General features: G+C 49.8%; 3 protein-coding genes across 3 annotated transcripts; all 3 read right to left on the bottom strand.

The window, feature by feature from the left end:
• Positions 1–757: 757 nt before the first annotated feature.
• ColSpa_10637 (protein disulfide-isomerase) lies at positions 758–1,234 on the bottom strand (the record flags this gene model as incomplete). The annotated part of the gene is made up of 2 exons (XM_049276849.1): positions 758–1,144; positions 1,202–1,234. The coding sequence occupies 2 exons, from the start codon at positions 1,232–1,234 to the stop codon at positions 758–760; spliced, it is 420 nt and encodes a 139-aa protein (XP_049132806.1).
• Positions 1,235–4,565: 3,331 nt separating this feature from the next.
• ColSpa_10636 (uncharacterized protein) lies at positions 4,566–5,120 on the bottom strand (the record flags this gene model as incomplete). Its single annotated transcript, XM_049276848.1, has 2 exons — positions 4,566–5,009; positions 5,070–5,120. The coding sequence occupies 2 exons, from the start codon at positions 5,118–5,120 to the stop codon at positions 4,566–4,568; spliced, it is 495 nt and encodes a 164-aa protein (XP_049132805.1).
• A 4,327-nt stretch (positions 5,121–9,447) lies between these two features.
• On the bottom strand, positions 9,448–12,594 carry ColSpa_10635 (Y+L amino acid transporter 2; the record flags this gene model as incomplete). Its single annotated transcript, XM_049276847.1, has 1 exon — positions 9,448–12,594. The coding sequence occupies one exon, from the start codon at positions 12,592–12,594 to the stop codon at positions 9,448–9,450; it is 3,147 nt and encodes a 1,048-aa protein (XP_049132804.1).
• Positions 12,595–14,499: the final 1,905 nt, after the last annotated feature.

Here is a 14,499-nt window from a genome sequence, read left to right as displayed (position 1 = left end):
AAACGAGCCTTTCGTATTTGTCGGCTCCAGAATTCGTAATGGATGGATGTCCTTTTTCTCATCCTCCCACTTCCCCTGAAACCCGACTAGGGGGGCACTAGCACTACTTTGCACGCACTACTACCATTTGGCAACGGCAGCAGCATACTGTACCGCAATAATTATGTTGGTATTCCCACGGATTGGGCGCTGTCAATCTTACTTCTCGGGCTTCTTTCTCGAAAGACCTCCAGGCCTTGGCAATGTCGCAGTGACAACATACCCTGACCCCTTCTGACGTGTGCTCTTGGCGTTCGACTTGGCGGATGACCCGATTCGATCGCTGGCGTTCGGCTTGACCATTTGCGTGCAACTTGCTATATACGAGACCGGCCGGCAGTACAGGGCGGGAATATTACAAAGTGGAAAGTCAGGCAAAATGCTGATACACGTACGACCTTGGTTGATTAGCATTAGTCTCGACCATCTTTCCAATTGCCTCGAACCACCTCGACGCAATCACTCCAAACAATGGAACACCAGAACGCTCAATTAGCATCGGTCGCCAAGAAGCAAACCAGATTGACGCGCATTGGATAAACGGGAGTGTTGGTGGTCGAGTAGGATGTTTGATTTGCTTACTCATTTTCTTGTTTGCTTTTGGTTCTTCGAGAACGATATTATTATGCCGTGATTTCAACCGCATTAACCGTTGAATCCACGACTCACTTGTCGCAAATATGAAGTTCGTCTCCTTTGGAATGTGGACAAACTCGCTCTAAAGCTCATCGTGCGCTACTTTCTCTTCAGTACCTGTGTCCACGTTGATTCCCTCATCCTTCACAGCCGGTTCCGCAGGATCCTGGAACGCAGGCCTGACACTGCCATCAGTCACCGATTGAAGGAAGTTGTCTACCAGCTCGGGTTTGATGTTTTCCTTCCTCTCGGAGGAAAATACGAAACCTCTCTTTTTGTCTTGAAGAACAATTGCGGGAAAGTTCCACTTCAAGACCAAGTTCGTCGGAACTTCGGGAAACGACACTGGGTCGACGGTGACAAACTCGAGCTCGTTGATGTGTTTCTTGGCCAGTTCTCGAACATTGGAGGAATACCTGTCACGGTTGTCGGACTGAACGTCGAAGTAGTACAGCACGTTTTCTCTGCTCTATGAACCCATGCGGTTAGCAAGACTTTGCGCTGTCTCTCGAGCGGCCTGACGTACTTCCGTGAAGTATCTCTTGTTTGCATGCGTCATCTCTGGAGCCAGGCGGGCGGTACATATTTCAAAGAAGCTCTTCAACGAGTCGAAATTTTCAAAAATGTTTTGGGTCGATCTTTGCACCTGTTCAAGATTGTTATAGCAGTCCAGAGTGGACATTGCATCTTGTTCCTTTGCCGGGACGACCCCAAAAGAGTAACGGTCTGTGAATCTTGTGGCAAAATCGTGGAAGCGCTTGTAGAGACCTTTCCCTGCATCTGCGTCCGTCAGGTGGAGGACGAACACGGAGTCATCGATCAAGCTGAACTCGGTGGTATTTCTGGCGACAAGCCCGGAGACGGCTGGCCGGAGAGAGCGCTTCACGAATGCTGTTATTCTGGGACAGAGTCAGGTTCTTTTCATGGAATGCGTGTGGTAGGCACGACTGACTTGCTGGCGATTCGAGGTCCTCTATAATAATCGTATACTGTACCATTCGAGCGATACAACCGGATTGCCGGGAACGACCGTACGTCGTGCTCTTCGCAGAACTCTGACTCTACTGCACAGTCAATACTCTGAGGAGAGTTGTCTGCGTCGGCTATGTTGGACCATTCTGTGTCGAGTAGCTGGCTTTGGGTACTGGCTCTTCGTAAACGGTTTGTCTGTAAGAAACCCTTTTGATACTTACTTCTCAGTCTGATTTCCTCAGCCTGATTTAGTCATGACTTTTCCCACGAAGTCACATGAAAGGCGACTTACTCCAATGACTGCAGTAAACCGTTAGACACTGCCCATGCAATCTCTAAGATGGCAACCGAGCCAAATTACTTACAGGCGACGAGTGTGTGATCTTGAGTACTTAACAGCTTTTGAAGTTCTCTCCCACGAACATGACTCCAACTCCATACAGGGGCTGAAAACAAGCCGATAAGGGAAATCAAAGTGCAGATGCTCATTGCGGCGAGTCCTTGTTCCTAATTCTGGTTGTGTTGAACATACGACGCTTCAAGCGCTGCTGCAATCAGGTTCGCTAGCATAGACAGGAGCATGAGGTGGCTCGATCCTGAGCTGTAGGCATCTCTTCTTGTTTCACTTTTTTCGAGAGTTAGGTGACGATGGCTCGTCGAAGGTTGAACAGTGACACAGTTGATAAACGGACAGTAACCTGATAATCTTGACCTGTGCAAGCGGACAGTGTCACACGAACGTGATGCGTATCACAGAATGCATCGATCATGCCACATACACGCGTATGGATGGATTGAGGGGTCGGGGGCTTTCTCCGTGATCACGAAAGGATACTGCGGAAAAGGGCTCCGTTCCAGGTTGGGGCATAATTCCTTACCTATCGTCGAACACCCCCTGCATTAGGCACCCCGGCAATAGGCAGCCCGGCACTAGTGATTGGAAAAGAACCATCCTCCCTGCCCTCCAATACATGTAGATACAATGTACCCTTCAACATCGTTAAGGTTATCTGGCTGACTCCATTTTTCTATTCCAATGCTACGGATAGCTCATCATTTCTCGCTTAGTTGCAGATCACGTAACTTATCTAAAAATGTTTCTGTCCCAGGTTCGTGTCAGACTTTCGTGAAGCTTCGGCTCTTGAATGTTCTCTCGATGCATTTATCCTACATGTACTTCCCCTTAGTGGCGGTTTCAACAGGGTCGTAGTAGTCAGCTGCTGAGGGGTAATCATGGTGTTTTGGGTTTCTGGGTGTGCCAGCATGTAATATCGGGGTGCACAGAAGTGGATTAGTTGTGTCCGGATAAATGGAAGATGGGTTGACAAGGCCGCAAGCCTGCACATCCCTTTCGAGATTGAAGGGATAGAACACAATGACAAGTATTTCAATAGTCCCACATTCTATACCCCAATTTAATCGACGAAAAGGCGGAGATCGCAAAACCCGTCAAGCCATGCGGTTGAGCCTCCTCGCAACAGTCTGTGCCTTGGAGGCCATCGCATATGGCACCAGCGGTGGAGATAGTCTTGATGATTACTTGTGCGAACATTCAAATTACAAGATTCATCTATTTTCACATTTCCCCCTAGTTATCTATATCAGTGACTTTGTGACGCCTTTTGAGCGACAATACCTTCAAAAAGTCACGTAAGTAATGACCCGGCCTTTTGCAGAGCCCGGAAGCAATGGTAAGAGCACTGACTCTTTTGCAGAAATGGCACATTTGCTCGCTCCAACGTTACCGGCTCTGAAGGCGATGTAGTCTCATCGCATCGTACATCGGAGTCAACAACCGTTGCGTCAGATGCAGTAACACATTGCATCCAAGAGCGCGCGCGACAGTTCCAGGGTCTAGATATGCCGCAAAACTACCTGGAGCCAATACAGTTGGTCAAATATGGGCTGGGCCAGCAGTACCACTTTCACATGGACTGGTTCCCAGATGGTTTGGGTGTACACAGATCGGTGGCCGAAGGCGGAAACCGTGTGAGCAGCTTCTTCACTTATATCGGGGTGAGCGATGACATTGTTGGAGGCGGGACAAATTTCCCCCGGCTACAGGCGCCTCCTGGGAAACAATGGTGTAAGTTCGTGGATTGCGACGAACCGTGGGACGCGGGCGTAACATTCCGACCTTTGGAGGGTAACGCAGTGTTTTGGACAAACTTAGTTGATGGAGGAGCAGGGGACGAAAGGGTATTGCATGCTGGCCTGCCTATTGCGAGAGGAGAGAAGTTGGGCATGAACATATGGACGAGACAGGGACCGTTCATGTGAGGATTGGCGAGATGCGATGACAGCAGACTTGCACTAGCATCCCCGGCAGGTCAGGGTCATACTTCATGTATCGTATCTTCCCGCAAGACTCTATGATTGGACTCTCTTTGAACTTTAGTTCATCTGCAGTCGAATTCAGACCAGGCCCACATCCCGCTTATATCGCCGGTAAACGTCCGACTCGGACCCCGACGGGTCCGTGGAGGAGCGGGGCCAACCGCCGGCGTGTCTGGTGACCAAAGCTTGACGGAATTTTAACGGAATAATGACTCGGCATTCATGACATCAGCGAGAAAATTTCTCTGCTTGGCTTCACAAGATGACAGCAAGAGGACGGATGGTAGACTTGTTGCTCCTTGCTTTGTATGCCTTCCTATCTACTCAACACAATGTCTTCACTAGATGAGATAGGAAGGTGAGGCAACCCCTGCGGTCTCAGAATGTCACAGAAATACGCTCATTGACCCACCTGAGAGATGACCGAATCGGCCGGGTATTGGCAACTTCCATCATGTTGTCAAAGTTACCCTTTTTGTGAACAATAGCAATGAGAAGCAAAGTGCCTCGAGACCTTCAGAGACGTGGACAGTCTTTGATTATATAGGGATTGAGGTATTCCACACGAAGACACTGCTCCATCATGCACCGGCCTCCTTAAGAGCTGCCTGCCCCTGCTTTATGATAGCATCCGTCATATCGGCGGTCAAACCAGGCAACGGATTCCTCTGACCCTTGGCATTCAGTGAACCTGGCGCCTTCTTGTCTTTGAAGTCGATCGAGGTAACGATTTCTGCCGCCTCTGAGTCCGTCAGACCAGTTGTCGGATTTTCCTTATTATCGCCTATTGCCTTCGCTTTGGGATCAAACGCTTCCGCAGTGTTTCCTCCTTTTGCAGCCTGTCTTGGCTCGAGTATCATGCTCCTCTTGTTTGCGTTCGCTATTGACTCTTCTCGTACGGCCACCGCTTCTACGCGGGAGAGGTTCATGTCGTCGACCAGCGAAGGGGCAGCGGCACCCTTGAACTCGACTTTCCGGGTGACCAGATCGGCTGGCTGATGAGCTGTGACGCTGCTCAAAGCAGGCTGATGACTGAAGCATTAGGGGAGTTGTCTGAAGAGGATATAAAAAGCAGGGGAACGTACCAGAGCCGATGCACCGCCTGACAAGGCAAGTGCGACGATGGAAAATCTCATTTTCTCTAAAAGTGTGAGGTGTGTGTTGAAAACGAACAAAGTTTCAGGTGCTGCGGATTGAAATGACTGTCAATTGCGGAATTCAATAAATCGAGAGGTTGCAAAAGAGAGCGTGGATGTCGACACCGGACTGCTGATTTACCAGGTGTATAAGACCGTAGGACCAACCAAAGAGAATGGAGCAGATGCAGGTAGAGGTGGAGGGGGTCCAACCACTTTGGGGACAGGTTCTTTGATCTGAACTATATAGTGATTCGTATGCCATCCTAATTCTATGAACATCAATCACATCCGATGTTGAGCACGAGCCAGTACCCATGTGCATCTGGGCACCAGTATCACCTGTGTGGAGAATGGGGTTGGAGTCTCAACCACGCACCCTTGTCGCGGATCTTGGTGCACTGGGGCGAATGGGCAGACAGAAAGCCCCAGCTCGGGAAGCGAGACACAGGGATGACGCCGTACATTCAAAACTATGGCGAATCAACTTGCAGGCTGAGACGGTAGGGGGTCCTTGGAACGCTGAGGCTTTCCAGAGAGATTCCACGGCTGCGGGAAGCCATCAGACGTTGTCGAATTCTGGGCTCGTAAGTCGATCGAGTGCCTCGCGGCGGGGTTAGGCTCGTCTACCATGCTGTTCCGCTGGGTGACATCAAAGCGCTAATCTCTACCATAAGGTTAGCCCATGTGCTCAGCTCCTGCCTATTTTTGCACTCTCGGACGTTTCTTGACATACTCCTGAAGGCTCTACCGAACGTTGCGGCCCCTCCCCTTCCATACGTAGTCAAGTGGTGTTTGCCGGCTACCGTATGCATCGCCGCTGCTCCTCATCCAAACATCGGTAATCGAATCGAGACCGAAGGCCGCGGCCGCACCGACCATTTCTTGGGATGGAATGATGGGCCCGATTTGTCGAATGGAGGGCTTGAAACAGCAAAGCCCGACTCAACATCCTGCGACGAACAGAGGCCCGCACGGCATTATTCTTATGGATTGATGGATATTCCCTGAGGTAGAGCGCGCATCAACCATAAAATGCGCTTGTGCGTCCAGCTCCTGACCATAACAAGCCTTTTCTTTGCCGCATCTGCCGTCGAGGCTGTGCTGTGAGATAGGGGCGATCAGGGTCTCGGTCGACAAATCGACCAGCTAGGTTAAAAAGGCAAAGGACAACTCTAAATCGCCGTGTGAAGCGCCGGGACTGCAAGAAAGAGGCTGAGATCAATTGCATACCGGTACCTTAGGTAGCATTGCTATCCGTCTCCATCCCCGGTTTTCTACAGTCGCCGTCGACGGCTGACTCGGCCCGGCGCTGGGCAAAGATTACATGCGTTAGGGAAGAGAATTAGTGGCCCCCTTCCCCAGAACTAGGTTTTAGTCCATTCATTAATTTTCCGTGGCATCTCCAGTGACAATGTGGCCCAGCAGTAGACTTGACACGTTGGTTTCCCCACCCTAGTTTGCGCAACCTTGGTGATTGGAGACGGTTCAACCGTTGTCCCAAAACGCCGAAAAATGGCCAGACGGGCCAACGGGTTTGGAATCGGACCTAGTCCGGCACCAAGGGACCAAGAAGAATCACAAGTCGGTATCGTTATGCGTTAGCAGTCGCATCCCTTAGTCACATTAGCTGCCCCATCGGTCGTTCGGCACTGGGCACTATATGTGTAACTGAGCACGGCCTATACCATCGTCAATTATCGGACGTGGGGCTGGGTGCCCGGGCGGGACCTAGGCCAATCCTAACACGGACCAACTCCCGTCATGGAATCTCCTTACGCTGCCCACATGCGGAAGACGGCGCAGAGGCCCAGAGTCGGACTAACTCGTCCTCGGGTAGAGGTGTTGGTGCCGTCCTGGCACCTGTTCCGACAACCCTCTCCCCGTCCGCTTATACGAGTCATTCGCGCTGTCAAAAGCCGCAAGTTCAAGCAGATTGAGTCTGTTGGTTCAGTCGCAGAACACAACCATTTCGATAGAAGCCATGTATCGGTTGTAGGTCGTCAGGAGAAATGTATAGTTTGGTATCTGACAGCCAACCTTTTTGGTTGTTCCAATTGTCACTTATCAAAACTTCGGATCAGGCTGACTAACAGCGCCGTCTTGTTTTCTTTCCCCCGAAACTTCGGCGTTGATAAATGAAAATAAGAAGGATTCTTTTTGTGTTTTTGTGTTTTTTTTCTTCCCTTCTGACCATGAAGAGGTCTTCGGGCAAAGAGTGTGAAGTAGATGGTTTTGGACTGATTGCGACCCATGGGAAACAGGTATGTCTTGTAAGCCACACAGTAATGCCAAGATTGACCTGCGTTCGTCTTGCTAAAAGCGGACGTGCCATGGATGATCAAGTGAGACAGGTACGTGAAGGGAGATCCTACTGATTAGGTGTGGCCTGGACCACACCTCGCCGACGTAGTCCTCAATGTCGGTCGGTAAAAAAGGAAGAAGAAGAAGAAAAGATTGGTGCAAATAGGGGTTAATGCTTCAAGTGCTATGAGACATAACGATCATCAAGCGACTGGTTCTCGGCCTGAGGGAAAGATTCAAATAAATCTCGCAGCTCACTGAGCATGAGCCAGTCAGGGAGCTCACATCGTTCCTTCGCTACAATATCGGTGCTTCCCCTGCTTCAGTAGATCTAAATTCAAAGGGATACACTGAACTCGTTGCTAAGCACTAGGACTCCGAATAGATCTGTGTACGCGAATGAAGTTTAAGGGGCAAAGAGGAAGGATAAAACATACACCAGAAGCGTACTTTATTTTGAGGCTGTCTTAGAATTCACATGTTTCCGAACCATACTCAGATTGAGAATTCTAGCTGTGAAGATCTGCGGGGTAGTCATAAAGGGAAACTATTTATAATAGTCTTCCAAGTGTCGACAGTGGACGCTAATAAGGCTGAGCTGTTTTTGAGTTATTTCTTGAAGATCTCTCTGAGTAACACGCTTGGTATATGTCGCAAACGACAACTGGCCAAAAACGGCAATAACTTGTATCAGCTGAAAGGGTTGCCTGTTTGCAGTTGCCTATATACTGTGGGCTCTCTACTGCGCCATATGATGTAGTTCAATCATTGGGAAAGTCTGTTACTGGTTACATCTCTCGAACGGTGTGTGCGCAACGGCTTTTGGGTTCCGGTGACTTAACGGTGGTGGCGGTCGGGCACAGCTTCGGTGTGGACTGTTGTGGCATGCCGCTGAGACATGATGCATGGCGTTGTACATCTTTCCAACTGGCAACTTCCGGGTTGAACTAACAAAGTCTCTGAAGAGATATAAGATACTTCTATAAATCACCCGAGCTTCGACATGGCAGACCTTTCTGCATAATCGAACCTCTCAACGAACGCTTCAAAACTCAAGAGCCTTCATATAGACCATCTTCATGACAACATATATTAATATGAAATTCTTAATCAAGATCACTGCCTTTGCCATGGTCATGTATGAAGAGAGCTGCCCTAATGTTAGAAACGTAGCGCTAAACATATTCTAGCTGTGCTACGGCCCAAGGCAGCAGTACTCTTTGCCCAACGTTTACTTCAACCGGGAGCGTCTGTCCCTCCTTCATACTCCCAGCTTGCCTCGCCCGGTCTACCATTCGAAGCCACTGCGGGTGCCCTTCGGTAGTTCCAACGATAACGGTCAACTACCCCTGCAACGGCTTGCCGCCCACAGGCTGTATGGGCACATCGTACATCTACGAAACCACAACCCCTACATGCAATGCACCCATTACTCTATCCTCGATTCGTATCACCACGATACCAATTTTACCACAGGCATGTCCTACGGTATTCAAAAAGGAGACAGTGTGCTCTACATGCGTTCAGCTCATGTGCGTGAAGTATTCAACGCTCTCTCGGCTTTGTCACTGCCCGACACAAGTTCCCACCATCACACAAGCTTTCCCATGTGGTGGGAAGTGTCCCGGTGGTTGTGCAGGCACTCAGTACATTGAACCAACGGTAACACCTGTTTGTAATTCATTGGGTTGAGGTGTTTGGATTTAGATTGGAGAAACTCGATGGGCTGTGTGGTAGTAGACCACGAAGATTGTTATCCAATAAAGATTGAATGTCGTTAAATCCAATGTTGATTGCAAATTTTCGCCCTTTTTGAAAGTTTTGACGAATAAAAATGCGAACACCTATCTTTGTTGGAAATATATGAGAATCAATTAAACCAAGGGCTCACTGCATTGTAGATCGTCAATCCAATTACAGTTTATTATTGTTCAACTCAATAATATGGACTGACAAAGTCGTAGTTTGACTACTCTCTAAATACCACAATCCTACCGCTATCTTATCGCTCGTATCCAATGACTCAAAGACGCATCACTCGAGATACACGGCGGAACTTCTGAGGCACGGTTTCTGGTTCAACACTGGTGAGCGTAGGGATAACTGGGTTGATCAAGCCCGTCTCAGGGTCGAAAGTGACGCGGTCGATGGTGGTTTCACGTCTGTATCCACCGCCGCCAGGGATGGCGAACCGATGGTAGACAATGTACCAATCATCGGTGCCAGGAACGCTGAACATGGAGTTGTGACCTGTACCGAGGATTCCTTGAGATGGATCCTTCTGCAGAATCACACCATGGTATGTCCAGGGTCCAGCGACATATTCGGATGTGGCATAACCGACACGATAGTTCTCCGAACCGGTGTCATCGATGGAATATGTAAGATGATAAAGACCGTCGCGGTAAACCAAGAAGACGCCTTCCCGGAAGTCAACTAGGCCGCTGATGGCCTGGAGCGTGTCCCAGTTGACAGAGACCATGTCTTCGTTTAGTTCGGCCACAAGAGCACGACCGTTACCCCATAAGATGTAGTATTTTCCGGAGACAGGGTCATGGAAGGCTGCAGGGTCGATAGCTTGAGACGCAGTGATGGCCTCGTTGTTAAGGATCATGGCCTCAGGCTGAGCAGTGAAAGGGCCTTCGGGAGTGTCGGCTACCGCGACACCGATGGTCTTCGTGTCCAAAGCTGCGTTTTGGCCACTGAAGTAAAAGTAGTACTTCCCGTTGCGCTCAGCAATAGTAGGCGCCCATGCATTACCGGTGGCCCAGGGAACATTGCCATTCGCACCATCGAGGGTTAGGAAAGGTTCCTCTCCGCGAGTCCAAGTGACGAGATCGGTAGACTTCCACGCGTAGAAAGTGTTTCCTCCCCATCCCGGAACACCGTCGGTGGTCACATAGATGTAATACACGCCGTTGAAGACCGCAGCATTGGGGTCGGCGTAGAGACCAGGCAGGACAGGACTGCGCATCTCAACAGCGCTGACGGTCCACTCTGCAACAGTCTCATCATCCTTCTTCAAGACGTACTTGACTTCGGCAGTAAGATCAACAATGGTGCCAGAGGATGGGGAAGAAGTCACGCCCTCGGCTGTGGTGAATGTCGGTGCAAGGGCGGTTACATCGATGCCAGACTTGACCGGGAATAAGACCTTACCGGCAGTCGTGTTGATGATGGCTGGGACCTTGAGAGCAGAAGCGTCTGCAAGAGACACTTCTGTAATCGCTCCGACATTACCAGAGCGAGAGAGAATCTCAGCCGCTGTCAGAGATCTATTGAAAATGGCAAACTCGCGAATTTGACCCTTGAACAGTTTGTCGCTCGAGTAGAGAGACTTGCCAATGTAGTTGGCTGTCGTGACGCCTTGGCCGATATTCTTTGGGTCGACATTTACATCCTCGTTGCGAGCCACCTCGTAGCCGTTCAGGTAGATTGCGGAAGTACGTCCTGAAATCGTGTACACCAAATGTAGCCAGGTGTCTTGTGGCAGTGAAGAGCTGGATGCTGCGGTCTGCTCAGTCGTCCAGTTGCCGGTAGCAATGCTACCTCTGTAGGGGCTTCCAGTAGTAAAAATGTAGCCGTTGCCATTACCAGACACTGTATTGCCAATCCCATAGATGAAATAGGGAGTTTGTTGGGAGGAATCTAGAAGGGCCCAAGTCTCAATTGCAATGTCTTCGACACCAGAGATAATGTTATCAGGGAGCTGAACGAAATCGTCTACGCCGTCAAAGCTGAGGGCGCCGTCCACAATAGTGGCTCCACCATTAATCACAGCGTGATTGCCGTTGCCTGAAGCATCCTGGAGTTGTGCGCCGTCGACTGTCGTAAAGTCGTAGCGAAGAATTTCTCCATCAGCGTTAACAGCTCTACGGGCCGGCGCGGCCTCCGTCAAACTAGCACGCTCAGCAGCAGTGACTGGGATGACGGTTCCGTGCCGTGGGCTGGACGGCAAATTGTAAGAGGCCGAGACCTTCCAGTCGGGGTTACCAATGTCGGCAGTCTCAAGTGGAATGTAACCGCGACCGCCGTACTCATCGACAAAAAGGTAGAACTTTTCACCATGAACATCATTTGGGTTAGACTTGAAGGCAGTTGGCCCCTCGACGGCGCTGGTACCGGCTTTCTTGCCGATGCATGAATCGATGATGGTCCACGACTCTAAGGTGGCTCGAAGAGAAGCCGAACTCTCCTGAATGATGTCACTGCACCCTGTACCGCTGGCACCTTCGTCTTTGGTGAAGCGGTAGTAGGTATCCGCGGACTTGATTACAGTTGAGTCGATTCTCGACATCCCAGCGTCCTGCCACACTGAGGTCTCGCTGAAAGTAACGAAGTCGCGAGTCGTCGCGTAAAGCATGCGGTGGTAGGTGCTGCCTGTACGGTTGACATCAGTGGCCTCGTAAAGCGACGAAGCCCAGAATACCAGGTAAGCACCAAGCTCGTCGTCGTAGTAGGCTTCAGGGGCCCATGTGTTTCCAGCCTCAGGTGGAGAGACCAGAATGTGGCGTTGCTCAGACCAGGTCTTGAGGTCATGAGACTCCCAAACTTCAAGGTAGCGGCTACCGATGCGCACGGCATCACCCCAAGAGGTTCCAGAGCCAATAGATAGATCCGTGGCGATGAGGTAAAAAGTATCACCCTCTGGCGACCGAATGAGAAAAGGGTCTCGCAATCCCTTGGTGCCGTATGATGAGGTGAGAACTGGCTGGCCGCCGTTCAACTCGGTCCACTCCAATGCATTATTGCTATCACTGGCCGCAAAGAAAATGTTTTCGCCAGCGAGTGAGTTTCCAGTAAAGTAAGAGAACGCATAGCCCTCAAACGAGCCAAGTGCTGCAGCTTTGTGCACTGAAGCGAACAGCTCGCGTGTCTGGGAAACCCCTTCATAGTCGATTGATGCTATAAGTGCGACGGGAGTGTCTGTCAACTGTCTATTGACAATTCCATCGATAGAGATGACGGAGGAATGATTACTCTCCCAGTTGACGGCAAACCCATTCGAAATTGTGGGCAGGTGAAGGTTGCCGCGGACGTCTTCAAGGTTGGTAACAGTAAGAGCGGCAAGAGCAGCATCAACTCTCTCAGCGTTGCTGGTGTTTCCTTGACCTTGCACTGTCGCCACAAGGGCAAGTGCGGAGGAAAGCCAAAAACAAAAGGAATGCATGGCTGGGCCTAACCAATGATCCACGAGATAGCAACTGGCACATCATGTTGTAGTAAACGTGCCGGGATATCTACCTGGCTTTATATGGGCGATTATCTCCCGAGCCCGACATACGCAGCTAGTCTAAAGTCTGCCACATGTCAGGGTAAGGCAAAGCAAACGGCCCGAGACATTGATTGGCCGTATTGGGTTGTACTCAGCGAGATATCACGGCCTCTGCCAGCCCAATCGCCGATCATTTCCTCTTGCTCTGACCCAAGCCTCGTGCCAACAGCGGATCATGGGCAAGTTGCCTCCAAGGAGCAAGCGCGTCAGTAAAGGACAAGAGTCATAGTAACGGTTGCACCGGAACCATTCGAGCTTGGGATAGTCTCGTGAGCTACCCCGAACACCCCTGCTTCTCCGCACTTCCACTACCCCACACGTCCCAAAGAAAGCCGGTGGTGATGCGCAACCTGGCTTTTGATGGCTGGTTTGCGGGGAAGTCGCAGCCGGTGGACAGGCTGAGATACGACACGCCCGAGTCAGGTATGTCGATTGCTTACCAGGTACAAATAACTGGGGAGACCGGCGCGCCGGTCGTCGATGTTCTTCCGTGAGACTAGTTACTACCAGAGTGATTTTGCTGAATATATTACCAGAGGCTCCAACCTAATTGATTAGGGCGATTGTTCACATGCTGGACACCACTAGTAACGACATGACGTTGGGCAAAGCATGGAAGTCCTTGGCAGCAGATCTGACATGGCGGCAACTTGAATGGTATCCTAGATCGCAGTGACGTTCGTCGTGGAGAACCTTCCAGATATGGTCGATATTATCCACGTGCCGTCAAGGGTTTGGAAAGAGGAGCATTAAGAGCTCGTATTTGCCGGCAAATAGTCTCTTGGTTACAAAGAGATTCAAGTTGGAAGTGGGCTTGGTCATTGTTTGGTTTCTCTACAATAAGGTCCTCGTTACATCGCAGAAATGATGTACCGAGGTGGACAATTCACGCGCTCGAATCAAATTGCAATAGACCACCCTGTTTAGGAAACTGAATACATCCAATTCTGACTAAGCTCCGTCTGAACCCTCCTTCGGGTAAAATCCTTGTCACTTCTCATTACCCGGGTCGTAGCCGTTTGAAAGCACATCAATCCAATCACACCATTAAGTCGTTTGTGTTCACATTAGGTGGTGCATTAAACATTTGAGGGCATTGCGCCCTTACTGCTTGTCTATTTCTGAGCTTCATATACATCTACATGTTAGGGAGAACAGTTTTAGCCCAAACCAATATTATGACGTAGTTGTTTCTCATAAGGTAACGATGATGTTTTGAGGGGCTTAGGAAAACACGTTGTTCAGAGATAGCGCTCTTCTCAATTGCCTATAGTGTTATGGTCACTGAGATACTCTTTTCACTACTGCTCTCTCTTACGGTAGTTCTAAGGTTCTCCCTGCTTTGCAGGTTATATCATATCACGTAAATAATAACAAAGAGTTAAGAGCTGCTTTTCGAGAGCGGGGCGGTATCCCCTGCAAGTAATGACATGGATAGTCATGTTTGATGCGTGTTCAAGAGGCTGTTCTTCTTTCTCAAACCACATATCAACGCCAGAATGACAGCATGATGCACCTAGGTTAAACTGTATAATGCCAGATGTTTGGGCGGTCTCATACAGACCTTCGCATAGCTTTTGAAGATGCTTCTAGAAGCCTTTGAGAACTTCAGATCTTCTTCCGTGTTGCAAGCTAAGAAAGACATATCTAGTTCTACCATATATGAATAGACCCTTTCACATCACTCTGTTAGTTGGTTGTATAGATTATCACAACCACAGACGTCATCCCAGTCACCAATATAGCACCCAAACGGGAAGAATTTTCCTGCGGTACAATCGAGACTTATGGTGTGTGGTG

This window comes from Colletotrichum spaethianum, assembly GCF_022836535.1.
Source record: "Colletotrichum spaethianum MAFF 239500 DNA, contig37, whole genome shotgun sequence".
NCBI lineage: Eukaryota > Fungi > Ascomycota > Sordariomycetes > Glomerellales > Glomerellaceae > Colletotrichum > Colletotrichum spaethianum.
This window is presented reverse-complemented; position numbering and strand designations above follow the sequence as displayed.